Source organism: Emys orbicularis, chromosome 1 (genome assembly GCF_028017835.1).
Source record: "Emys orbicularis isolate rEmyOrb1 chromosome 1, rEmyOrb1.hap1, whole genome shotgun sequence".
NCBI lineage: Eukaryota > Metazoa > Chordata > Testudines > Emydidae > Emys > Emys orbicularis.
In genome coordinates, this window is record NC_088683.1 from 341142075 (window position 1) to 341169227 (window position 27153).

At 43.0% G+C, this 27153-nt stretch overlaps 2 protein-coding genes across 2 annotated transcripts in view; one reads left to right on the forward strand and one right to left on the reverse strand.

Annotated features, from left to right (window-relative positions):
• Nucleotides 1-2532, forward strand: part of MTMR2 (myotubularin related protein 2) — a 77779-nt gene extending 75247 nt beyond the window's left edge. The window contains exons 14-15 of the mRNA XM_065408797.1: nucleotides 1010-1186; nucleotides 2371-2532. Of these exons, the coding sequence (XP_065264869.1) occupies nucleotides 1010-1186; nucleotides 2371-2532 (339 nt within the window). The remainder of the gene's footprint in view (nucleotides 1-1009; nucleotides 1187-2370) is intronic.
• A 3087-nt stretch (nucleotides 2533-5619) lies between these two features.
• CEP57 (centrosomal protein 57) overlaps nucleotides 5620-27153 on the reverse strand; it is a 30192-nt gene continuing 8658 nt past the window's right edge. The window contains exons 2-11 of the mRNA XM_065422138.1: nucleotides 23455-23611; nucleotides 19550-19729; nucleotides 17021-17142; nucleotides 16365-16481; nucleotides 13455-13532; nucleotides 10919-11023; nucleotides 10684-10764; nucleotides 9672-9916; nucleotides 8721-8865; nucleotides 5620-6959 (exon numbers count right to left, since the gene is read on the reverse strand). Coding sequence (XP_065278210.1) covers nucleotides 6723-6959; nucleotides 8721-8865; nucleotides 9672-9916; nucleotides 10684-10764; nucleotides 10919-11023; nucleotides 13455-13532; nucleotides 16365-16481; nucleotides 17021-17142; nucleotides 19550-19729; nucleotides 23455-23611 — 1467 coding nt within the window. The 3' untranslated portion in view covers nucleotides 5620-6722. The remainder of the gene's footprint in view (nucleotides 6960-8720; nucleotides 8866-9671; nucleotides 9917-10683; nucleotides 10765-10918; nucleotides 11024-13454; nucleotides 13533-16364; nucleotides 16482-17020; nucleotides 17143-19549; nucleotides 19730-23454; nucleotides 23612-27153) is intronic.

Sequence of the window (27153 nt, forward strand, 5' to 3'; positions counted from 1 at the left end):
CAGAGCTTAAAGCAGTTACAAGACCCAAAGTGCAAGTGGAGGAATGTTGTGTACATTTGCATGACTTAAAACACTAATCCAATGTTACATGTACAACCCCAACCTGAAATCAAAAGGAAAATGAATGGCGCTTGCTCAGTCTCTGCTTGCTAAAGCTGGAAGCACCATTTAGTTACACAAAGGTTGCATCTACACTAGGAAAAATGGCATCTGTAATTCTCCACTGGGGATGGCAACAGTGGAGGCTGTAGTCTAGTCAGGGCTATGGTTTTTTATCACTGTGTTGCATAGACGTGCACTGAGCTGAATTTAACAGCACAGTGGTCAAAATCACTATTAAAACCACATTGCTGGTGAATTGTGTGTCCCAGTTTTCCCAGTGTGCATGAGGCCTGAATATTTGTCATTGCTTCTTTGGAAACACATGCTCTGTTCGCTGTCTCTTTAAGGCCCATCAGTCTAGCAAAGCACTTAGGCACATATGTAGTCCCAGTGATTTCACTAGGACTACTCACATACTTAAGCTATTTTGCTAGATTGAGGCCTAGAACACATGCTTTTTCCTTGCAATTAAATACACTGGGCCCTCTTTTGGGAGCATTTGAAAGATGGGAAGCGTAACAAAAATAATGGTCATGTACATGGCCAGCCCTTCCTCCTGTCCTTTAAAGCTTCAGAAAACCCCGTCTCCTCTCCGGGCAGCCTTCCCCTTTTTGTGCCAATGGTGATTCCCTTGATTGTGCTGCAGGTTGAGTTGGGAATAAGGGATGTTTGCATGCCACGGTGTATACGTAGATGCCTGCCTGCATGTGTTTATATTCTAGAAAAAAAGCATAAAATGTATTTTTTAGTTATGAAAATGCAGCCAGATTTTTATTAATATGTATATGCAGATGCATGTATTTTAAACATATGTATATGCTGGTATAAATACTCATAAAGCTGTGTAGATAAATACTAGTGTTCATATGGTTGGGTATGTAAAACAGCTTTTATTTTTTCCTTAAAGGGCCTTCCAAAAAAGACTGTGTCACTGTGGTCTTACATCAATAGCCAACTTGAAGACTTCACTAATCCCTTGTATGTGTGTTACGCCAACCATGTCTTGTATCCTGTGGCCAGCATGCGCCACCTAGAGCTTTGGGTGGGATATTACATCAGATGGAATCCAAGGATGAAACCACAGGTGACCATTTTGTTTCTAAAATACTGTGTTTGTCAAAAGTCTTGTCTCTGATGTTCCTAAGGAACCAGTCACCTTGGCCTCTGGGAGCTGCACAACAGTAAGCAGTACTTTCCAAGCCCAAACTGCCACAGCTTAAGTTTAAAAACAAAACTTAATTGCAAGTACCGTACCTGCGACATGTGTAATTGAACTGGGCGCCTAACTTTAGTTTTAAAAATATCAGCCATGATTCTAAAAACTGGGTGTCTGACTTTATTCTCCCAAGTAAGTGGATTGGAAATCCCTGGGGGCTGTAGGTGCTCAGCACTTTGAGAAATCAAATCACTTGAGCAGGCGTCAAAAGCGCCAGGTCCCACTTGCAGGAGGGACTCAGGCGCCCGAGCCTCATTGAACGTCAGTGGGACTTAGGCCAGGTCTACACTACCGCGGTAGTTCGACAGCTGGCAATCGAACTTCGGGTTCGATTTATCGCGTCTGGTCTGGACGCGATAAATCGATCCCGGAAGTGCTCGCCGTCGACTGCGGTACTCCAGCTCGGCGAGAGGAGTACCGCGGAGTCGACGGGGAGCCTGCCTGCCGCGTGTGGACCGCGTCTGAACCGCGGTAAGTTCGAACTAAGGTATGTCGACTTCAGCTACGTTATTCACGTAGCTGAAGTTGCGTACCTTAGTTCGAATTTGGGGGTTAGTGTAGACCAGGCCTTAGTCTTGCAAATCACTTAGGCACTTTTGAAATGTTTACCCTAGATGCCTAAATAGAGACTTTGGGGCCTACCTTTAGTCATTCACTTCTGAAAATCTTGGTCACTAGAAATAAGAAGTGTTTTTAAACACTAGACCATTGAACATTTAAGACAAGTTAGAGATACTTAGAAGAATCTCCAAAGTGCCCTTATTCTATATCTACTTAATTATCAACAGTATTGAGATGCCAAGGGGATAAGTGACCGAGAGATCTGCAGGTCTCAGCTTTTACAATTCACAGTGCTTATGTTATTAACCTGTTAGTTTGTCTCATTCCCAAATCAGCTTTGTAAATAAAATATAGTAGACAATAAGCATCAGGGCCCTGGAACTAGCAGGCTGCAAGAGTGCAGGTGACAGATAAGTGGCAAGGTATGTGGAAGTCAGAACAGCTAATTCATTTGCTTCATTCACTCAGCTGCACGTTCTTTTGCGTTGCAGGAACCTGTCCACAGTCGATACAAGGAACTTCTTGCCAAACGGGCTGAGTTGCAGAAGAAAGTGGAGGAGCTCCAGAGAGAGATTACCAACCGATCGACCTCATCCTCGGAGAGAGCTGGCTCTCCTGCACAGTGTGTCACTCCTGTACAGACAGTTGTATAATATGGACTTCTATTAAGTATTTCCCAGGACCACCTTAAAAGGGCAGCTCTAATAGGAAACCCTTTGAATTTAGATCTTGGTGTCTTGGAGGCACCAACTACCTTATTTATTACATTTCTCTCCAGGGTAATTTATTAGTACTGTAGCACTAGAGGAAGCTTAAGCTAAAAAAAGGGCAGACCCCTATGCAATCTTTTTGGTAGCTAGATGATGCTAAAACTAATTGCACTTGCCATCTAAAAACAAAACCTAGCGCTCTCACTGACTTAGCTGTTAGAAATCATTTTGCTTTGAATGAGTGACTACTGCTTGGCAGGAAGTATTCTGTAAGGAAAGTATCTACAGAGGAGGAGGAGGACTCTGAAAATTCTCCACTTTGCTGAAAGGAAACAAAAAGAGACTGAAGTAAGAAATCAGGCTGCAGTATTCATATCTGATTCAAATGTTTAAAATATAGCCATTGAATAGTTTGACTTATCAATGTCAATATAGATATAACTGTCAGTTGAATTGTTTTGCCAACGTCTCACTGAAAGACAGAAGCTGATAGGACCCGAGTAATAGAATGCTTTTTACTATTTAGTTAGATTGGCTCTTTCCTATCACTTTGATATACATCGGAGGAAGCTAGGCCAAGTTCTGCGACTTTACTTCTGTCATGGAGGTGGAACTTAAAAAACAATGAAGTCTGTTTCTTTTAGGTATATACCCAATACTGCAAAGTGATGCCTTATTTACAGGAAGGGCAGCTTCTACCTGTAGGACATGGTAGTGGATGAGCCCCTCGTATCCCTCAGCTTGTCCAAGTTTACCTCCATCCCCCTCATCTGGAATCATCATTTATTTTCATCCAATTCAGTACTATGAAGCAAATGTTAATTACTGAGGGGGTGGGAAACAGATCCCCCAGTAGTTTCTGCAGCTTTTTTTTGGGGGGGGGGTGCCTTATATGCAAGAGCGGGCAAAGTAAATTATATAAAACATGGCAAGTGCAACACTTGCTGGGATCAACTCAATTTAATTTTGCTTAGGTAAGTGTCAACTGTTATTTCCATATTTCAGTGTGGGATCTTGATGATGTACTTAAAATTCAAACTATTTTACTTCTCTTCTGTTGACAGTAAGTGTATCGACCAAAGAAAGCTTTCTGCATGTATTACAATCGCAATGTAAAAGTAGTGGTCAGTTGATGGAGTTGTGTAGTCTGCTAGCATAATATTTCAGCACTAGCTTAATACTTGTTACTCTGTCAGAGAAGAGAATACAGTGTACTTGGAGCAAAGAATCATTGTCATTAGCACAATGATCAATTAAACTTTGTCCAAAATCAATTTTAATGACTTTATTGTAGAAATCAGGGTGAAAACAGGCAATTTTCTGGCAATTACTTTTGTTGAACTGATTTTTTCATTTTAATTGTCTTTCCAACTACATGCATATGCACTTGAATGAGAAGGTTGGGGGTGTAGCAAAAGTCAAAATATTTATAAGGGCTTTTTAGCTTTGCCTCTGGATCTCATTTCTATATGCAGATGTATGTTCTGATCAGAGTAGTGTGGCTGATTTTTGTGCAGTCAGCATATGTATATTGCCTTTGAGGGGCTGCATTCCCTCTAAGGTAGTGGAATTTCCTTTGGAAAGCTACTTGTGGTTTACTGTGTGCCTCCCTCTTTCTCCTGCAGCTATGTCAATCCATTAGGGTGAAGTCTTCTCTCTTATGGATGGCCTAGCATTAAGATGAAGTGTAAACATCACTGCATTTGTTAGGGTAACATGATCCCTAATGAGACTCTTTAAAAAAAAAAAAAAAAAAAAATCAGGTTGTGCTGATTCTTTGCACCATATGATGTATGGGGTGTATAACTTGCTTTAAGTTCACGTGTGTGTGTGTGTGTGTGTGAGAGAGAGAGAGAGACCCCGTTGGCCTGTCCTCCTTAGATTCTGTCACTATATAAAATATGTCAGTCTTAGGTTCTCAGATACTACAGTGTAGTATAAGAACCTATATGGAATAGTCATTTACCTTTTTACCCTCACTTTGGCCGTTTCACTAGATATGCATTATTGTCTCTTTAATATTTTGTTTCCTTATGGTTAATACTGAGTGGTGAGTGGCTGTGGTTTTTGCTCCTTGGGCCCTGCTCTCACTCCCAACAGTATTTATTTGTTCTTTATATAAAAACAAACAAACAAAAAAAATCTGAATGTTGACGAGTCAGTCATATCACTGAAAAGTAACCATTTCAGAAGACAAAGTAAAGTGGAGAAAAGATGAGACGTCTGTATGGCATTCTCAGTAAGCAACGTGGTTTTGCTGATATTCTAGCTTTGTAGTTGTAGAATTACTGTAACATAATTGCTTTGTATACGACCAGAGCAACTTCCTGCTCAAAGGGAGTGTTTTCCTTTGGCTACTGGCCCAGTAACAATCCCTGGGCAGTTTATGAATTTCCCCATTATCTCAAATAATTTTGAGCTGGCAAATATTTAACATGAGCACCTCATATTTAATATCTAGCCTCACAGTACCCCTTGGAGGTAGGGAAACAAACACTGAGAGTGAAGGAGTTACCTGAGGCTACAAAGGATACCTGTGGCAGAGCAGGAAATTTAACCCAGGTCTTCCAAGTGCCAGGCTCCCATCTTCACTACTTACCTATCCTTCCTCTCTACTCGTGCCACCTAACACCTTTGCTCAGGCAATGCTTGAGGTGAGTTTTAGTGCAGCAGGATTTTTTAAATAACAGTCTGATACAGGTCTGTCGCATCTTACGCGCATTTAACATGCGCAATTTCAACTTTACGCGGTCGGCAAAAACAAAACAAAAAACAAAAAAAGAGAGAAAAACAACAATTTTAATACTATACCTGTAGTGCGGGCGATTTTGCCCACCATTGAACTCAATGGGGGTTTGACTATACGCGGTTTTCGCTTTACGTGCTAACCGTGGAACGGAAACCCCGCGTAAGATGAGACAGACCTGTATTCAATTCAAAGAGTAAATTGTATCAGTGTCTTATGAGGAGTAACAAGTCACAGCTAGATAGTTAGAAAGTCATTAAAGAGAAATTTCAACTTACCTTACTCAGATTTGCAAGTTAATTTTATTGGTTTCCAAATATAAAACTTTATAGACACAGGTAATTTGAATCTGTCTTCTGTACACGCCATTACTATGAAATTCTTTACATTATTAATATAATAAATAACATTCACTTAGGTGTGCGAGTCATTTAGCACTCATACCTGCACCACTAAAAAAGCAGATATCCAAGTAAAAATGAATAATAATTCAAGTTAAAATTAAGCAAGCTGCCAGCACTGAATGGCATGATTGAGGCACTTGCAAATTAAAAATGTCTGCGCTTTACCGCTCCAGCCAAAGTGCACTAGTAAATGATAGATTTTATCCCAATGTTCCACATCAGAAGACTTTTCACTTAAGTGTGAAGGCACATTTCTCTCTCCAGTTTTAAGACATCATTACTATTAAATGAGAGTCAATTGGTAAGAAAAATTAGTCCAAAAGATAATTACTTTGTTCTTTCTTTGTGAGTGAGTTGAAGTGTCCACTACAATTAATATTGGCTAATGGAAGGTAGCAGACCTGGAACTGGATAGTTAAACAAAACACTTATGAGGTTCGCCTCTTTTTCTTATGTTCTCAAAGGCTGTGCTGACAGCAACTGTGTATACATCCAGCAACTGATGAAGCTTTAGCCACGAGTCTACAAGGTGTTATTTTCGAATGGTGATATCCCTTTAAGCAGCCCCATGCAGAAGAGTTCAACAGCAAGAGTTGTGAAACCACACATACCTTTTAGACAAGCCACCCATGTGAACAATGAAATAAAACATCCTGCGGCAGGCGTGGAGGAAGGAGGCTAGAAGGTAAGACTTAGAGGAAGGATACAGCTGCAAAGGGGTAGATAATGGAGGGTTGCATATAGATTCAGTAGTTAGATACATTACAAGTGAGGCTTGCTTTCTCCAATCTGTGTTGTGCATGGATTAGAACCATAATAAATCAGACCTACAGATGCAAAATCGGGGGGTTACATTTAAAAAGTGCACTTCGTATACAGTAGTCTCTTTCACACAGTAGGAAAGGCATCTCTTTTAGACCTGGAATGTGAGAAGTAAAGTTCAGACTGGTGGAGTTTAAGGAAAATATCGACCAGTACAGAAATCAGTAGTCCCAGCTGACATCATCTTTCTGAAGGGAAGTCTGTATACTCTGCATGTCCCGCAACAATTGAAGGTTTTTCCGGCTTTTCTCTCCAGGTTTCACTTTGATTGGGCCAGCATCCTTTCCCCTGGTTGTCACAGTGGTTGTTACTTTCACTTCACTAACTCCACTCCGGCAGTCTCGTGTTTCTTCAGCACGAGACTTTTTGGACTTACATTCTTTCTTGAGTTTCTCTAGCTGAAAGGAAAGCCCAAAGAGAAACATTAAGAGCAGCTCGGCTTCAGTTTACTTATTTCTCCCAATGGAATTAAAATCTCCCCTTTCACTCATGCCTGCGACTCAAATAGAAAACTGACAATCTATTACCAAGACAGCCAATCTCCTGGAATACTTAAGAAAACTTCTCCTATACAGCATATATATATTTACTACTATAGCCAAGTGAATAATGTCATAAATCTTTAAGAACATGGAGATAAAATCTCTGATTCCAGTGCAGTGTGTGTTCTGAATTAGTTAGCTATTTTAGAAATCGCACATCTAACAGATTCTAGGGGAGTTTCCCCAATCGTGAGGACATGTGGATAAGAACTGACTTAAGTCTCCAATCCACACAGCCACTGCCCAACTTTTCCCAGAGATTACTGAAAAATTAAGTTTTCCATTTACCTACGGCAGATTGTATAGGCCATTCACTGTCCTTAGAAAGCAGCTACCTGAGGTGGTATGAAGAACTGGCATCAGCTGTAAAGATGTGTAAATAGGACAGTATGCGACTCAATACTACAGTGGTGCAGGAAAATTTTTACTAGTCGGGGCATACAGTATTCATGCAGAACCATGCATATTGCCATATGTCAGCAATGCTACACCTGCCAGTCTGCAACAACTGTTTCAGTTTCTTGACAGGAGTAACTAATAAATTGTCTTCTTCCACTGGCCCAGACATTCCTCTGCAGAATAGGTTAATGGCTATGAATTCTTCAGTCATCTGATTGGAAATCTAGTGCAGTGGTTCTCAACCAGGGGCCTGGGGCCCCCTAGGGGTCCTCAAACAGTTTTCAGGGAGGCCTCCAAGCAAGGCCAGCCTTAGACTCACTAGGGCCCTGGGCAGAAGGGGGCTGAAGCCCAGGTCCCTGAGCCTCACCTGGGGCTGAAGCCTGAGCAATGTAGCTTCATGGGGGCCCCAGGCAATGCCCTGCTTGCTGCCCCTTTAACGCTGGCCCTGGCTTTTATATGCAGGAGTTTTTAGATCATGTTTTTTTGGGGGGGGAGGGTCAGAAAGAAAAAGGTCAAGAGCCTCTGATCTAGTGAATGTGTGGGAAACATGCTCAACTGCCTCTGATTTCAGATAACATCTGCAGTTTAAGTCTTCAACACTTTGACTTTAGGCAGATGAAGTTTCTGACTCTAGAGCACACACAGTGTCAAAGCTGGAGATGAGGGGGTTGAAAACTGCACAAAGACATGCTTCACAGCAATGTAAACTGAACAGGCTTGCCACACTGTATTTGATCTTTGGGGCAAAACCAACTTCAGTAAGATGAAGGAAGACTGGAGAAAGAAGAATCAGATGTGGGATTAAAGTCTTTGATCAAAGTATCTATCTTTAACTTTCTCTCCAATATTTGTGAAATGTGAATTATAAAGCAAGACCAGATAGATCAGCATATGCAAAGCAGAGGAGGACTGTCCAAAAATTTCGAGTAACAGTGAAAATAGACCCTGGGAACCCAAACCTTTTCCTGAGTAAAGTTTGGGTGACCAAAAACAAAAACACAACTAACTTGTTTTCCTCAATGTATGTTAAAGTCTTTTGACAACTTGTAAAATGTCTTTGTGGGATTTCCCCCATGTACAAATGGTTCTCTCTCCTGTGACCACAAAAGGCAGGTCACGTCTGCTTCTTCCAAATTCAGCTATAGCAGCATTTCAGACAGTGAAAAATTCCTCAAAATAATCATTTTACAGAAGCGCAACTGCAGACAACTGACTTACCCGTGTCCGATGTTTCCGGACTTTACTTATTTGGTCTGCCTTTGCCTCCATTCTTCTCACCAATGCCTCAAGTTCCCGCTCCAGGTCTTCCCTCAGGCCAACAGTTGGTGTTTCGTGGATTAGCTTTGCTAGCTGCTGGTGATCACTTATACATAAAGACAGAAAAAAAGCTTGAGTGTGATTTTCTCAACTTTACATTGCCCACTTGCCTGAGAAATGACATCTCTAAGGAGGCATATTATTAGTAACCAGAAACTGTCTCAATATGTTTAATCTATTATTGCATAACAGTAGTCTGTAATGTTCTTGCTGGTGAGCACTGTCAATGTGGAATGCGTACACGGGCCACTGCTGCTGCACTAGATAACTGATAAAATTAGTTAGGCCTAAATATTACTAATTTAAGATTACATGGGTGGCCTCCTTTAGCCATATAGTCTTAGCGCTCAGTCAGTTCTGAGGAGAGAGTCCTATTTCCCATTCTGCATTTCCTTGGTTCATTTGCATTAGCTGCTATTTCAGGTCCGTGCTCCTACGATGGATGATACAGGAGACTAGCGAAGCTGTTTAGATCCTGATAACTAGATGACTATTTTAGCAGAAAGAATAGCAAGGCAGCCCTCACAAAAGGGTAGTCACATTTACCCACTTGTCTGATGCGTTATGAATGAACTCAGAGGTGCACCTCTTGGAACTGCTATTTGTAAATAGTGCAGGGCTCTTTGTATTAGTATGTAGTAATAACCAAAGTTGAATGTTAATCAACATTACAGGGGGAAAAGGCTGCCATGATTGGATAGAACTAAATCCTGATCCACCTCTGCCTAAAAGCATGCATCATCTTTGGATAAGGGACTGCATAACCCCCTCCCTCCAGAAAACTCCCAACACCAAACCAAAATCACTGGCAGTATAAAACATTCACATTTGTCATTTAATCACAGGACTCACAAACTCATCTGCCCAAATTCATCCTGCAAAGTCAGCAACACTTCAGAAAGCTCTTCCTGGGATGCAGAGGAGCCTGTCGAGAGAGAGGACTTTCTGCCTTTGCTGGTGTGAGATGCGTTGCCACTCGGCTTAGGTGGTGGAACATCATTGATCACACGATCGTTACACAGAGCTTTAGAGTGTTGTTTCATTAGATGCAACACATGTTGTACATTGGCTCCAACAGAATGGCTGGGACTAGTAGACTGAAGGGGAAAAGTAAAGTAGATGTGAATAGATCTCTTAACCTAGAGCAGGAGAGAGATTTTAGGACATTTTATTTAGAAATAATTCTACTTGTGTTCTTTCTCTTGATTTGCTGCTAGTGACTTTTTTAAGAAGAGATTTGTGAATGAGTGAATCCATGCTTGTGAAAAGTGCTTGACTAGCAGCCCTGAGAGCAGGGGAGATGTTTCTGAGCATGCCAGCTCGGTGTTACAGAAGACAGAACAAAGCATTGCAGGAAAGGCTGGAGGGAAAATTAAAAGTTAAAGGAAAATAGAACTGTTAAGTAGTCTGACCACTAGGTGTCATGAAAGCACCAAACAAGATGCTAAAGCCGTGGAAAAAACGCAGAAATTGGGCTTGTTTTTGACTTAAATGGCTTGAGTGTTGCTTGTTGGCTAGTTTTTGGCTTGTAGCTTCTTTTTTGATTGGCTCCCAGCAAGCGGGGGGGGGGGGGGGGAGAGAAGAGAGTGTCAGGGTCCACGGAGGGCCCACCACAGTCCCAGACTGCACGCCGGGGGATCTAGTCACATAGTGTTGGGGTTCTTAGGGACTGGCTTGTTTTCGCCTTGTTTTGAAATGGGATTAGCTTGATCGTTGGCTTACTGTGCAAGTCGGGGTGCTTATTTACTGTGTGAAAGTTGGCAACCATGACCTGGAGCCCCGTCTTCTGAACTAACTTCGTACTCAAAGTGTAAAATTCTCCACAGCTTGCTATTTGTAGGCGTTCAGAATTAACCCCACTCACCTTTCCAGCGACAAATGGCACATCACCCAGACACAGCCTGTAGTGGGGCTGTGCATGGAAATGTCTCGTAAGAGGGCGTTTCTAAGAAGAGAGAAACTGTCATTAGACGTGACCCTGCCAAACCCATACCCCTCTGCTTTCTAGTAAAACGGAGCCAGCTACCCGATCTCTCCCTCTCACCCACCCACTTCATCCTCCTTCTTTCCCAATACAATTTACAATGACAGCATGCTACCTTGTCTGGCTGCTTGGCTTTCTTCTTTGTTTTCCTTGGCTTTGGAGGAACTGATGGCGTTCCTGCCCGCAACAGTAGTCGGTTAGTCTCCAGTCCTGTCTGAAGCTGTGAATGGAGTTAATAGTGGGAATTATGATTTTTTTGAAAAAAACTGGAAGGTGTTAAAAAAAAACCCCAAAACAACCAAACCCTGAAGTCTGGGACTGGCCAGCCAAGGAGCAATTTTTAGACAGTAAGCTCTTTGCAGCAGGGTCTGTCCTTTACTGTAGGTCTTGTACATGCCTAGAACAACAGTATGCCCATGTGATTGAGGCCTCTAGGTATTATTGCAATGTTAAACAACAGTAGTGACACTGAGTACATCTAGCTTGGGGTTCCAAAACTTTATTGGTTCATATACCCCCTTAAAAAGTTATTGGAAAGTGCATAATGGAACATCAAGCTCACGTACCAGTTTCAGAACCTCTGATCTAAACAACTACCATGAATTTTGGCTCAATGAAGAATTACCAGTCGTAATGAGAGACTGAATGAGCCACAAGCCACTTGCCTGCAGGCAAGTGTGAAATAACGTTAGTCACGCACTTCCTTTACGTCACTGCTGACTGTCAAAATATTAGCCCTGCCTATTCAGTAAATGATGCCACATCTCTGAGGACATCCCAGTTCCTTCCACTTTGGTTGACCTGTGTTGAATACATTCCACATTTTACTGAAAAAGTCAAGGTTTGGAGTGATCACTATGCAAATGGATCAATGTAAAAAGTTTAATTCTTTTCCTTAAAAGCTCTAAGACATGACTTTAGAAATCATTATTTCCAGCCACCAGTGAACATGAGGATTAATGTGAGAACCCCTCAATCTCTTCACCAGCATCAGTGCTGGCGTTCAGTGTTACCTTCCAGCTACTTTAGCACACAGAGGATTCTTTATTATAGTGCCAATGATGTACATGGCACCAAAGTTAAGAAGGTCAGTGGCCTGAGAGGTTTATATCCTGATGTAGGCAATACTGGTTTGATGGTATCCTTTTGTCCTCTACACATTGAGTCAACACTTTACAATAACTAGCAATTTTTTCCCTTGATCCTACTTAAAGCATAGTTCTGCTCTGAAGAGATTTTAAATTTAGATTTGTGGGATTCCCTGTTAATTGTGCCATCATCTCCATAACAAACTGCTAGTCCTGCAAACTTAACCTGGGCTGAATGGCAGCTCTAGATTCCCCTCCCCCTGCCTCCCATCACCATTAACAAGTCCCACTAATAAGATGCAGGCCAAATTATGCCTTTAGTTATAACCATCCAACTATAACAGCCTTCAAATACAGCAGTATCCATGTAACTGATGCTTATTATGGCCTCCAAGGATGTGTGAAAGGGAAAGAATCCAGCTTTATGCTGAGTCCAGGTTGAGTCTGTAGGGTTAGCAGTTGAAAAAAAACACAGCTCTTACTTGGACACTGAGCAAATGCAATATGGATTCTGACACAAACATGGAACCTCCACCATGCTATTTTTACAGTCACCCTTAATGGAGGTGTCCTATAGAATTTAAATGGTCAAGAAACCAATAGATAATCTACAGAAATTACTTTTAAAAAAACACCCTTGAATTCAGTAGAAAAAAAAAATACTTTCTATCCCTCCTAAAACAGGCCTAGAGTTCTTTCCTAAATGACCTAGGATGAGTCAAAAACCTCTAGGAAGTCAATCATTTTCTATTCAACTTTTCAGAGCAGAACCAAACAAAGCTAACTCAGCTGAGTCCTGTGATGTGGTCTCTACCAAACACGAGTGCTTTGGGACTTATAGTTCAGTAACCTTGGGAATGGCAGGCTGTCAAAGCATGCTTGGTATAAAAAGGCCTGTTTTCCTCAGTCTGGGGAGGAGAGGGTAGGATGTGTTGCAAATGTCTGCCTATGAAGGCTCAGGAAGGACAGCAGTCCTAATCTTTCCTAGGGCAAAAAGGGCTTGAGGAAGAAGCATGTAAAAGCATGTGAGGAAGCCTTGGAAAGGAACGGGCTAATAGACCATTTGGAAGCCTCAAATGAAGAGAAGCTCCACGCAGCTCAGGGTGAGGGGCTATATAGGCCAGGGAGTTTGATTTAGCTGGAGTTGAAAGCCATCCAGTTAACTGGGTGCACTGGCCAGATCTGGTAATCGTAAGTTGCATCCTCATCATTGTAGCTGGAGATGATCTGAAGGAAACACCAGACTAAGTTGGTGTTTTTATAGTAAAATATAACTTACTGGACACCCTCTTCTTGACAGGACTGGGGAAGTCACAAAGTGTCACCCTTCCCCAATTCCCAGCCCCGCCAGAGAAAGTTTTCCACCATTGCACACAAAAGAACAGAAGAAGAGAAAATGGTGCCTTTGGTATTCTTGGATTCCATCACCAGCCAGACTGCAACGAGCTCTTCGTTACATTGCACATGAGAGATCCTATCAGTGAGCTTAAATGAAAGTTTAATGAGAGGGCGAGCTACTTGCAACACACAATAAAGTAGCAGAAAAGATTGCTTGTTGGTTACCTCAGCTGCCTTCTCCTGCACAAGCTTCCGTGCATGTTCCTCCTCTTGGAGCTTCTGTTCCAGTTCTTTCATTTTTTTCTAATTGAAGTTCAATAAGAAAAATGTTACTGGTGGAATGCCTGGTTCCTTTTTTCTGAAGTCTTAAAATAGGAACTTGAACAAAATTAAAACTAATAGTTCCATGCATTGTTTTAGACCGAAGACTCCCTTCGGATTCAGAACAACTGTTGATGAGTCTCATCTGTCTTTAACAAGTACAAGCAGGCCTGAATATTTAAAATTGAACACACTGGATTTTCCCATGTTTATTTCAATAAGACATTAATTATAATGCCTGAAAGGCTAGAGCAAGTTAGTGAAGGGTGTAACCTACAAAGAGGAAAAAATGAGGTGACTGCCTTTCTTTAAAAATACATAAAAGGCCTAAAAAGGGTTTAACATGTTTTTTTTTACATTAAAATTTAGGTCTTGTCGTGTCTCAGGCTAAAAAGACAGCTAAAGAACTAGCAAATTTTTTATCTCAGATACTATGCAAGTTAGAATAGAGACCTGAAACATATTTTGGGTTTATTTTTAACATCTGTAACTAAAATGCCTCAAACATTTGTGACAATGGAGATCTTTGAACATCCTGACCGTAAGTTAATGACAGAGGTCAACAATCCATAAGAGACATCCAAGTGGTCTTCTAGCAAAGCCAGAGAAGACCGACTTCACATTCCTGATATTTCTAAGTAAAATACCAGGGGGGAAAAAAATAAAAAAGTACCCTTTGAAAAATCCTTCCAGGGATTCTTTATACATCATGAAGCAGCAAAAAAGCACACATTTTCCTCTTTGCAAATCACTCCTAAGATGAAAACCTTGGCTTAAGGAGATGAAGTCACAGCTTTGTGATGAGCATGACAGGTATAAAATCAGAACCTTAGAATGGACAGTAAAAAAAGCCCAGGGCTCTAGAACATGGCCTAACCTTCACACTGAAGATTAAACATTGCACCCCAACATAATCCAAAATCAAGCTGTCGTCAGAAAAAAAACATTGTATTCCAATTACTATGTATATAAATGGAAGCATATTTGTTAGTTTTTAGGGCAAAATGTAATATTAAAAAAAAAAAACACAGTTAAGTGCATTACTAAGTCTATGCAGTATTGTTGTAGCTGTGTTAGTCCCAGATACTAGAGAAACAAGGTGTGGGAGTAATATCTTTTATTGGATCAACTTCTGTTGGTGAGAGAGACACGCTTTCAAGCTTACACAGAGCTCTTCTTCAGGTCTGGGAAAGGTACTCCCAGTGTCACAGCTAAAGATAAGGTGGGACAGGTTGTTTAGCACCCCGCCAGACATAGGGGGAAAGAAATGGGAGAGAAGGTGCTGGGAGGAAGGGAGGTCTGTAAATGGGTTAGAGATTGTTGTAATAAACCATACATCCAGTTTCTCTATTCAATCTATGATTTTTAGCATCTTGCAAAGTCATTGGAAAACTAAGAGCCTGTTTTATGCTGGTGTAACTACACTAAAGTCAATGAAGTTTCACACTCCCTAGCTGACATAGTTATGCTGGCAAAGCCCCGTTGCAAACACAACTACGCTATAGAAGAGTGCCTGTCAACTTGGCTAGTGTTGTTTATGGAGGTAGTGTAGTGACGCCGGCAGAAGAACTCCAATCTTACATAGCATCTCCACCAGGGGCTATCCCAGCACTGCTATACCAACAAAGGCTCTGTAGTCTAGACAAGGCCTTAATCACAAGAGTTGATCGAAACTTCCTGGCTCAGATTTTCCACAGGGGCAAAAAAAAAAAAAAAAAATTCGATTTTGCCCCAAAATATCCAAGTTCTTCAAGAAAACAAATATTTCGTTTTTCGGTCACTTGGACCTGAATCAGAATATTGTATTGTGTTGAACTGACCCAAAATATTTAGTTTCAAATAGGGAAACAGTTTATTTTATGGAACTATCAGTGTGTTGCCTTCTGGGCACTGTAGTTCAAGCCCCCATTCTCTCCTATGAGCCAAGCTCCCTGGCTGGACTACATCTTCCATAATGCAATTAAGATTTGCCTCTGACAACAGTGTGTGTGGTGCAGAGGGTTACCACTTTTGAAATGATGGGTCCCCAACAAGGCCATCCCACCGCAACCCCAAACTCCAACCACAAGGCAACATCCCCCCGCCCCCCAACAGCCATTTATAGTATCTAAAGAGAGAACACATACAGATAAGATTGATATCACATGTCTCCTCACTCTCACACGTGCACGTGATGTGTTTGCGTGCTGGTGGGCAGAAAGCTGCTGTATTTTCAACAGTTTTGATCTGTTATCGCGTAAATTGCGGAAGTGGGAACACTGCAGCATCTTTAACTGAACACAAACTTCTAACATTAGATATCCCAGTGCATTGTGATGATGATGCAAATCTTTAGACGCACATACAAAAAACCTGGCATATTAAATTATTTTTCTGGCAAATCCATAAAAAAACTGGCCAAGCTGGTCAAATACCAGCCAGATGGTAACCCTAGTGGTGCATCATGGTAGATGTAGTCCAGCAAGGGAGTCTGGTCAGTGAGCGAATGGATACAGTGAGGAAAATGCAGTTTAATGTTGAAATGACTATAAATTAAGAGTTTGGGGTCTTTTAAACAAACCAAAATGAAACCTCTCAATTTTGGGAATGTTTAAATGTTTCATTTCGATTGAAAATGTTGAAACAATTCAGAATTTGTTCCATACAAAAAATTCAACTTTACGTCCTGATTTGGGTCAAAAATGTTAAAAATATCAGAATTTCCTGCAGGACGCACATTCAGCTCTATTAGTGATCTTTTGGCAGAGGACCAAAACATGCTCCATACTCATGACCAAGACAAATCTGATTTAGTGTGCAAGAGGAATGACAGACCTCTGCTAGAGACTGCATTGCAGTTAGTTTGGTGTATTCTTGTTCCAGCAAATCCAGCTTTTCCAATTTAGATTGAACATGAGATTGATCTAGAAGTCGGTCTCTCTCTAAAGTGATCTACAAAGAGAAAAGGAAAAAGCAAAAAACAGTTAGAAATGCACCACCACAAAAGCCTCCACAATCATCCAAACCTTGAGTTTGAGAACATGCAGAGGCATCACATAATGCAAGGAGGAAACCAGGATAAGTCTCTACAAATGTTTTAAGGATGTAAACATCTGAGGGGGGAAAGAATTATTTATAGATGAGGAGTTTGGGGGGGTTGCAGGCAGGGCCAAGCACTGTCCTAGAGGTATGGATTTGTCATTGGAGGGAACTAACAGACTCAGGATTTATTCATACTGTGAGAGCACATCTACTGACTTCAACAAGAGATGTGTTCATAAGGAGAAAGCAAAATATCAGTGTTGAAATAGGACTGGCAGATATGAGCAGAGAACTTTATTCTTAATTTATTTAGATTAAAGATAGGTTAAAGCAGCATAGAGAATCACATTTAAAGGTGCCAGAATTACAACGATTGCTCAACATCATGCCTTAATTCATTAACTTCTCTAGTACAACTAGCAGGTAAACTTGGATTGGGTGAAACTTACCTGTTTTTCCAAGACACTTGTCTTTTCATTTTCTGCATGCTTTATCATATTCCTCATATAGTCCAGCTGCTTCTCTAAAAGCCTGCAACGAGATTCAGCAGCTGCCAGCTGAGAAGACAGTTCTAAGACAGAGAAAGTGGAAATGTGAAATCAGTCAGTTAATTCACTGCCGGTAGCATCCCCAATGTGTTAAGTGCTGCTCCAAAACAAAGGAACAGTCTCTGCCCCAGAGCTCACAGTTTAAAAATCCTTCCATGACACCAATCATCCAGTAGAACAGAGGCTTGCAACGGGACTGGGATTCTGCATGTCCCACAGGACCCACTGCCGTAATAGTGAGAGTGGGTAAAACATATTTTGTTATGGGCAAGATTGGGTGGGCAAAAAAAAAATCAGACTGTGGTAATCTGCAAGAAAATACTTTAAAACAAAAAACAACACCTTTTAATACTTAAATTTAAGCGAAAAAAGATTTGATGTCTATTATAACAGTTAAAGTATATTTTTACATGGTTTAAGCAAGATTTGTTTTATTCTTGTAGTGGTAAAAATTGTATCTGAATTCCATTTATATTTATAATATATTAACCGACTTTTTGTAGCATGGGGGAAATCTGACTCTCATACAGGATCTAAGGTTTTGCGGATGGGAGCAGGATAAAAATGTAAGAAACAATACGAGAGTGGGTGGGAGAGAGAGAGTGGGTATTGCAGAGCGATATGGGACCAGGATTTAAAAAAAAAAAAAAAACACACCTGTCCTGCACAGGGCTCTACAATAGAGTAAAATCCGTAGGAAGCTTTCATGTGAACTAGGACATCACTCCCTCCTCCATAGCTTAACAGAAAAAGTAAGCTGTGATTTAAAAAAAAAAGAAAAGAAAAAAGTCTTCAAAACAGTTCTCTAGTTCAGTGGCACAACCAACACATCTTTTCCTACTCTGAGGAAAGCAGTCTGGCCACTTTGCCTGAAAAATCCTGGTGCTAATTGCTGGAATGTCTGTAAATTTTCTCACACTCACAATGTACAGTCTCTACAACTAGGCAAGTAATCAGAATCCTGCAAATCCTGCTCAATGACAAACAAGATATGGTAACAGGAACTGTTACGCATGTATCACAGACCACTAGCTTCATTTGAGTACAACTGGAATTATTCCATTTGTTTTTCAGAGAGTGACTTCACGTCTTCATCTCCAATCCTGCTGAACATAGGACAAGGCTACACTCATAACAAGATCAAAACGTGCCACCGTTGGCAGCCCTTCCAGAGCTCTAATAATGCAGAAAAATGTAACTTTTCCCAGTGTAGACAAGGTCGAATGCATTAAAGGAGTGTATATATGGCTAGGTCTACAGCCTGGATCGAGGCTCTGAGATTGATCCACCAGCAGTCGATTTAGCAGGTCTAGTGAAGACCTGCCAAATCGAAAGCAGATCGCTCTCCAGTCGACCCCTGTACTCTATCCCCAATGAGAAGAGTAAGGCAAGTCAACGGGAGAGTTTCTCCCGTCAACCCCCGGCGATGTAGACCCCCATGGTAACTTGACCTAAGGCACGTCGACTCCAACTACGTTATTCATGTAGCTGGAGTTGCATAGCATAGGTTGATTTACCGCGGTAGCACAGACATAGCCTATGAGTAAATTACTCCAGAATAATGTAGGGTGTAATTTTAAAGCGCAATAGCTATTCTGGAATAACTCCCCATGTGGACACTCTTATTCTTGAATCAGAGTGTCCACACAGGGAGCTATTCCAGAATAGTTTATTCTGCAATAGCCATTCCAGTCAATTTCCTTGTGTAGACAAGCCCTAAAGCCTGGCCTATGCTAGAAAATTAAGTCGGTTTAACTACATCAGTCGGGGTTTGAAAAATCCACCCCCCTGAGCAATGCTGTTAAGCCTACCTAAGTCCATGGGTACGCAGCACTAGGTCACTGGAAGAATTCTTCCATCAACCTAGTGTACGTCTACACTTACCGGAGGGTCCGGCGGCAGGCAATCGATGTTCTGGGATCGATTTATCGCGTCTGGTTTAGACGCGATAAATCGATCCCGGAAGTGCTCGCCGTCGACGCCGGTACTCCAGCTCGGCGAGAGGAGTACGCGGCATCGACGGGGGAGCCTCCCTGCCGCGTCTGGACCCGCGGTAAGTTCGGACTAAGGTACTTCGAATTCAGCAACGTTATTAACGTAGCTGAATTTGCGTACCTTAGTCCGAAGTGGGGGGTTAGTGGGGACCAGGCCCTAGCTACCACTTCTAGGGGAAGTGGATACTGATGGGAGAACCCCTCCCATCAGGGTAGGTAGGTTGTGTCTATGCCGAAGTGCTACAGCGGTGAAGCTGCAGTGGCTCAGCTGTGCCACTTTTAAGTGTAGACAAGCCCTAAGTCTCTGTGGGTGCAACACCCAAACAGTTCATTCCTGGCAGAATGTTCCCACACAATACACTAAAGCCAGTCAGCTACCTTGGGTGGAGTTTGTATTGTTACACCCTGACCACGCAAAGGCTACATGTGAACAAACCTTGATTTTGCTTGGACACCTCCGTCTTGGAGTGCTCCCTCTGTTGTATTTGCTCATTTAGCACTTTCTTATAGTCAGATGTTTCTTTACTCAGGTGTTTCACATTCTCCTCTGCCTGAACCCGTTCCAGCTCTAGTCGGCGAATTTTCTCCTGAAGATTCTTCAGAGCAGAAAATATTGCTGTAATTGAATTAGACATCCTCGTTACACGCCAGTAAGAGACAGCGCCTCAGGTTGCCACTTGAATATTAAATGTTTCCTTTTAAATGTGTTAATATATTAACAAATGCCAACCACTCCCTCCTCTTGCCACCTTCCCGCACTCCCTCCACATGCCAAGGCCCATGCAACACCCATGTCCCTTAAGTCTGGTCAATACAGGGGAAATTTCCCCCAAGGTCCTAACTGATTTTTAAAGAGTCTCAGCTGAATAGAGTTTCAAAGTGCGTGAGGTATTGGGTAAACCAGACTGCATTGCCTGAACAAACTTGCTTCAGTTGATCCAGTTTTGAAATCAGTTAGCGGTTTGGGGGCAACTTCTACAGCACAGCCCCTACTGCCAGGCCCCTTTACCCACAACTTGATTTTGGCCCTTGACAACATCAGAAGAGTCACAGGCTATCTTTGCTGGGCTCCCTCCTACAACTCTATCTGCACTGAAGACATCCTGGACAAGGGGAGCTAGTGCTCAGTGACAAGAGAAATTGCCTTTAAATTAATATAATCAACAACAGATTTCCTGACTGCATCTCTCATTCTATCATATAGATAGAAGAAGACTGGCACTGAAGTGGTAGTAAAGTGCAAGACTGATACCCCACTATAAGCTCAATGGGATATATAAACCGGGGTGGGCAAACTTTTTGGCCTGAGGGCCACATCTGGGTGGGGAAATTGCATGCAGGGCCATGAATGTAGGGCTGGGGCAGGGGGTTGGGGTGCAGGAGGGAGTGCAGGGTGTAGGAGGGGGTGCAGTGTGCAGGAACGGGCTCAGGGCAAGGTGCTGGAGGGGTACGGGATGCAGGAGGGGGCTCAGGGCAGGGGGTTGGGGTGCAGCAGGGGACTCAGGGCAGGGGGTTGGGGTGCAGGAGGAGTTCGGGGTGCGGGCGCTTACCTCAAGTGGCTCCGGGGTGCAGGCTCCCTGCCTGCCCTGGCCCCACGCCGCTCCCGGAAGTGGCCAGCATGTCTGGCAGTGGCTCCTGGGGGTGGGGCGGGGTAGGTGGCTCTGCCACGCACTGCCCTCGCCTGTGGGTACTCCCATTGGCTGCGGTTTCCCGTTCCCGGCCAATGGGAGCTGCGGGGGACAGTGCCTGCAGGCGAGGGCAGCGCAATGAGCCCTCTTCCCCCCCTCTCCTCCAGGGGCTGCAAGGATGTGGTGCCAGCCGCTTCCGAGAGCGGTGCAGGCAGGGTAGGCAGGGAACCTGCCTGAGCCCCACTGTGCCATGGGGCTGGCAATCCCGCAGGCCAGATTGAGAGCCCTGACGGGCCGGATCCGGCCTGTGAGCTGTAGTTTGCCCTCCCCTGATATAAACAATTACTCGCTAGCATTTCAGTGTGGCTACAGACTCAACCAGTGCATTAGTGTACACTGTGAATACTCACTGAAACCAGGGAGGTGAACGTTAGTCAGAAGAGATGCAAAAATCCTCTTCTCCACAGTGTTGCTCTATTTTCCTCCTAAGCTGCCCTTCTGGGTGCCACTTTTGTATCCTTCTCCCATTGCTGTTTTTTCCCCTTTTTCCCCTTTGATTTGGAACTCCCTCCCCACTTCACTTGCACACTTCTCTTAATTCAAATACCTCCTTTAACCACCAATGATCCCACAGAATCTTTAGACAGTCAACTACCACAAAAAAAGAAACTGCATCATCTTGAGCTGAAACCTTATGCTGGTCATCTAAGGTATTATGGATCTACACTGTATTGTCTAATACTGGCCCCAATTCTGCAACAGGACCCTTACTCCCATGTGAAGTCCCATTAAAGCAGAATACATCTATACAGAGACCACATCTGCAGATTAGTATTGTTAAAGTCACATTAACATGACACCTCTGTACTGAAACCCACACTGAAGGTAACAAAGCAGGTGCATTTATTAAAAGGACTGATTAATACATGCAAGGGTGGATATTGACATCTTGATATAAGATCACAAAAGGGAAAGAACAGTTACTACAGTATAGTGGGCAAATTCTGAAGCAAAGACGTCAAACTCTGAATTGTAGAACAGTAGACAGACAAAACCCATTGTTACTCTTAAAGTAACTAATTAATAAATAATAATAATATATAAATGAATGATAAGTGCATGGGTGTATATTTTTATACGTTACAGCTATAGAAACTGTAGCATTTAAAAGTATGGACACAAACAGTCAGTGGAAAGTAGCTAAATATTTGGATGAGCTCACAGGCAGACAGGGTTATAGACAGCATGACTCTGTTCCCAATGCGACAGCAAGAGACTGGATTTTTGTTTGTTTGTTTTTAATTACGGTACAGATCACACAGCACCATTTTTGAATTAAGAAAATTCTCTCACATTTTTGCTACCAGACTATTTTACAAGTCAATGTTCTGGAGTTAACAGGTCTTCAGCGCGGAACAATGAAAACCAGCTGCACACCGTGGCTTCAGTTTACCACTAGGCAACATATGAAAATACACCTTCATCAATAATTCGCAGGAGAGCTCTCCCTGCACGACTGAATACTTCTATGTTTCAGCCACAGTGCTCCTTTAATTATGTATCAACAGCACTATCAGGACAGAAAGCAGTTGATGTGCCAGAGTGCATGTTACATTTAAGAAGCAGTCTGTGCTAGTTTACTACACTGGCCATTAAGGACCAGGCCTTCCCCAAGTCAGACTGCACTATAACATGCATTACAACAGCCACTCCAACCACGTTATACTACTTTATAACTTAGAGTTTGAATCCCGTGGTTTAGGTTCAGCTTAATCCTTCCCTTTCTTCCATCTTCCCCCCCAGGAATCTCAAACTCTTCACAAATCCACCCCTCCATACAACTCTGCTCTCATTTCATTTCATACCCCCTCATGGGTAGTGCTTTTCCGTGTCCTCTAAATGGTCCTCTGGCAATTCTTCCCCTTTTAACTTTTGTATCCTGCCCCTTCCCCTACACCGAGTGCCTCCCCTCTCCTTCAAACCCACTTCTGAGCTCAAATTAAAGCCCTAATCACTGGCGGAGTTGGGAAAGCAGGACCATACATCAGTCATAGGCTACGTTATAAAGTCAATAGCCAGCTACCCATCCATCCAGGGAATTGCACTCGTTTTCAGTGCAGCATGACTGGCTCAAAATCAGACTTTTAGGCACAGGAGGTAGAAGATTCTCAGCCATGGGACTCCAGCTATGGCAGGGGTTCTCAAACTGGGGGTTGGGGTCACAAGGTCATTAAGTGGGGAGTTTGCAAGCTGTCCGCCTCCACCCCAAACCCCACTTCACCTCCAGCAATTATAATAGTGCTTAATAAAAAAAGTGTTTTTAATTTATAAGGGGGGGAGGGAGGAGTCTCACTCAGAGGTTTGCTGTGTGAAAGGGGTCACCAATACAAGAGAACCACTGAGCTATGGAGTGAATATTGCTCTGGGCTGTACTAAATAGTGTTTAGATCCAAATAAAAGAAGCACCTCTTTGATTAGACCTTTCCCTGGGAGCAGTATCACCCTCAGACACATCCATAATGGGACAGTGAGGAGGGCAAAACAGGAGGAACTAAGGAAAGAGAAATTACATGAAAGAGAGGAGAGATTAAACTACACCTCCCCTGGGTAAAAGCAGGAGAAACAGTGAGATTACAGCCCTTTGTGGGCATGCTCTATGCTTGTTACATGGCACCCAGATCCCACAGCAATAGATGCGGGACTGAAATATTACCTCTGCTGTTACTTTCTGGATATGGAATTACTGGTTTCTCAGGGGAGCGCTGCAAATCAGAATTAATGAAGGGTTTGTATTTCGGATAATCTACAAATGACGCTGCAGAGAGTCCATCTGTGACTGATGCAGATTTACAACTTCCACGTAGAGTACCCTGAAAAATGAAACAAAGTTGTTACTTGCAACCCTCATTTTCCAGTCACTAATTGCAACAAGCAGGGAGAATCAGATGTATATGGTGGTCATTATGCCATCAGGTTCTGCTACAAAAGTATGGGGGGAGGCTAATGGATGCCCCCTGAAGAGCCTGGGAAGGGGAGCTGGCAAATTACTCCAGCCTTCGGTACACATTTCTCCTCCCCAGCTCCTCCTAATTACTGACGGAGTGCTCAGATGCATTTTGATTTTCATGAGCACTGCAAGAGATTAATAATATAATTACATTGCAAAGGCCAGATTTCCTGTCCCACCATCTGGGACTATGAGCTTCATTTTCACCCTAACTCATATCAACAGGGTCTGATGTAAATAAGAAAGAAAAAAAATTTTGTTCTATTCCTTTGTTTCACTATACTTGCCCTAGCACCAGACTTTTATCCCTTTACTCCCCACAACTGAAGGGGACAGGCTGGGTGCATACTGGCACCCAGCATATATACAACACGTCTTCAAGATTCAGAAAAACATGTTTGCATGGAAAAACTAGGGACATATCATCAACTGCGGTTTTCTTTCTTTGCTTAAGTGGCACCTAGCCACCAACATGCATAATTTTTTCCCCCCAGAGAGTCTATTTAAACACTTGGACATAAAATTTCATAAAGCAAAATAAATATTTGCCCCTTTTACTTATTTGCATTTCCCTTGAGGACAATCTGGCTACAAGCATGTTCATTCAGTTACTCTCTGTTTGAATGTTGCAACGAAGAGTCAATATAACCATCCACTTTGGATCAATGTTGACAACCCCCAGCTTGAAGTATTAACCATTGTGTAGTTCAGACAAACATTTCTTGCCACAGTCCAAATAATATCATGCTTTCAAGTACATTTTACTTATGAATGTGGCCAAGCAACAGTTTCATATGCTACTCCACAAATTGGGACAGGACTGAACTATTCCAGATGTTCTGTAACTTACTGAAAGATAGTGAGCTTTACAGAGACTTGGATATTTGAATTTTAAAAGGTTCAAGAACAGCTTAGAGAGCACTCATCACCCCCAATAAAATCACAACCTCACCAACTCAAACGTCATGACAGACCCCCCAACCCCCACAAAAAACCCATGAGATTGGCTTAATTCTTTTTGTAACATTATTTCTTTTTGAACTTTTTTTTCCGATTTTGGAACTCTTATGGGAAGGACCCCCTTTGTATGTGATGTTTCAGGAAACGCAACCTGAAATGTACAAAAATTAACATGAAAATGGAGGGACCTCCATCAAGGTCAGTCTAACTCATGGACCATATTCACCAACCACAGTTTCTGTTCCCTCTCCTGGGCGTTACCCCCGTGACATAAGTTGCGCCAACAAAAGTGCGGCGTGGACAGCACTACGTTGGCAGAGAGTGTCTCCTGATGCCATAGCTACCACTGCTCGTTGGGGGTGGTTTCATTATGTCGGCAGGAGAGCACAGAGCGGCTACACAGACCTACAACGGTGCAGCTGCAGCGGTACAGCTGTAAGGTCCGTAGTGTGGACAGCATAAATAATACTCTTAGACTTAACAGGAGAAAAATTAAGAGGTACAAGCAAGGGAGCAAACACCTTTTTAGATTAGATTTGTACAGGCTGTACACAAGTTAGATGAGATTATAAAGAACTGGAGAACCCAGGAGGCAGAAAGGCAAAGGAGGGTTCTTCCAGATACACCTCTACCCCGATATAACGCGACCCGATAGAACACAAATTCAGATATAACGCGGTAAAGCAGCGCTCGGGGGGGGGGGGGGGGGCTGCGCGTGCCAGCGGATCAAAGCAAGTTCAATATAATACGGTTTCACCTATAACGCGGTAAGATTTTTTGGCTCCCGAGGACAGCGTTATATCAGGGCAGAGGTGTAGTAACTGTAGTAAACTTGCATAAAGGCAGCAAGAGGGAGGTGGGTGCGCAAGATGAAGAGAGTCAGCAGGGAGGGAAGTGGAGTGGGAGAGGATTCATGAGATTTTGAATTTGGATCCAGGCATGAATGGGGAAAGTGGGTGGAGTCTGAAGCTGCAGATGACAGCAGGTACTAGCACCCAACTCTTTTACATTCCTACCGGGCAAAGCTGCCTAGGAATTTTGCAGTTGAGTTTTTCTGCAGGCAGTATCTAGGGCCTGGTCTACACTACACCTTTAATTCGGATTTAGTGGCTTTAATTCGAATTAACTCTGGAACCGTCCACACAACGAAGCCATTTAATTCGAATTAAAGGGCCCTTTAATTCGATTTCTGTACTCCACCCCGACGAGCGGAGTAGCGCCAAAATCGAATTTGTCAATTCGAATTAGCGTTAGTGTGGCCGCAATTCGATGTTATTGGCCTCCAGGAGCTATCCCACAGTGCACCATTGTGACCGCTCTGGCCAGCAATCTGAACTCGCATGCACTGGCCAGGTGGACAGGAAAAGCCCCGGGAACATTTGAATTTCATTTCCTGTTTGCACAGCGTGGAGAGCACAGGTGACCACAGAGAGCTCATCAGCACAGGTAACCATGCAGGCTGATAATCGAAAAAGAGCACCAGCATGGACCGTACAGGAGGTACTGGATTTGATCTCTATATGGGGAGAGGATTCAGTGCTAGCTGAACTGCGTTCGAAAAGACGAAATGCCAAAACTTATGAAAAAATTTCCAAGGGCATGATGGAGAGAGGCCACAATAGGGACACAGATCAGTGCCGCGTGAAAGTCAAGGAGCTCAGACAAGCCTATCAAAAAGCAAAGGAGGCAAACGGTCGCTCCGGGTCAGAGCCGCGGACATGCCGCTTCTACGCTGAGCTAAATGCATTTCTAGGGGGGGCCGCCACCACTACCCCACCTCTGACTGTGGATTCCGAGCTGGGGATAATCTCATCAGGGACACCTGATGATTCCGCGGAAGGGGAAGAGGAGGAGGAGGAGGACGAGCTGGCAGAGAGCACCCAGCTCTCCGTTCTCCCCAACAGCCAGGAACTGTTTCTCACCCTGACTGAAGTACCCTCCCAAGCCTCCCAAGCCAGCACCCAAGACCATGACCCCATGGAAGGGACCTCAGGTGAGTTTACCTTTTAAAATATAAAACATGGTTTAAAAGCAAGCATTTTTAATGATTAATTTGCCCTGAGCACTTGGGATGCATTCGCAGCCAGTACAGCTACTGGAAAAGTCTGTTAACATGTCTGGGGATGGAGCGGAAATCCTCCAGGGACATCTCTATGAAGCTCTCCTGGAGGTACTCCAAAAGCCTTGCCACAAGGTTTCTGGGCAGTGCAGCCTTATTCCGTCCTCCATGGTAGGACACTTGACCACGCCATGCTAGTAGCAAGTAATCTGGTATCATTGCCTGACAGAGCCTGGCAGCGTATGGTCCCGGTGTTTGCTGGCATTCAAGCAACATCCGTTCTTTATCTTGCTGTGTAATCCTCAGGAGAGTGATATCGCTTAGGGTAACCTGGTTGAAATAAGGGAATTTAATTAAGGGGACTGAGGTGGCCGTTCCTACTGGGC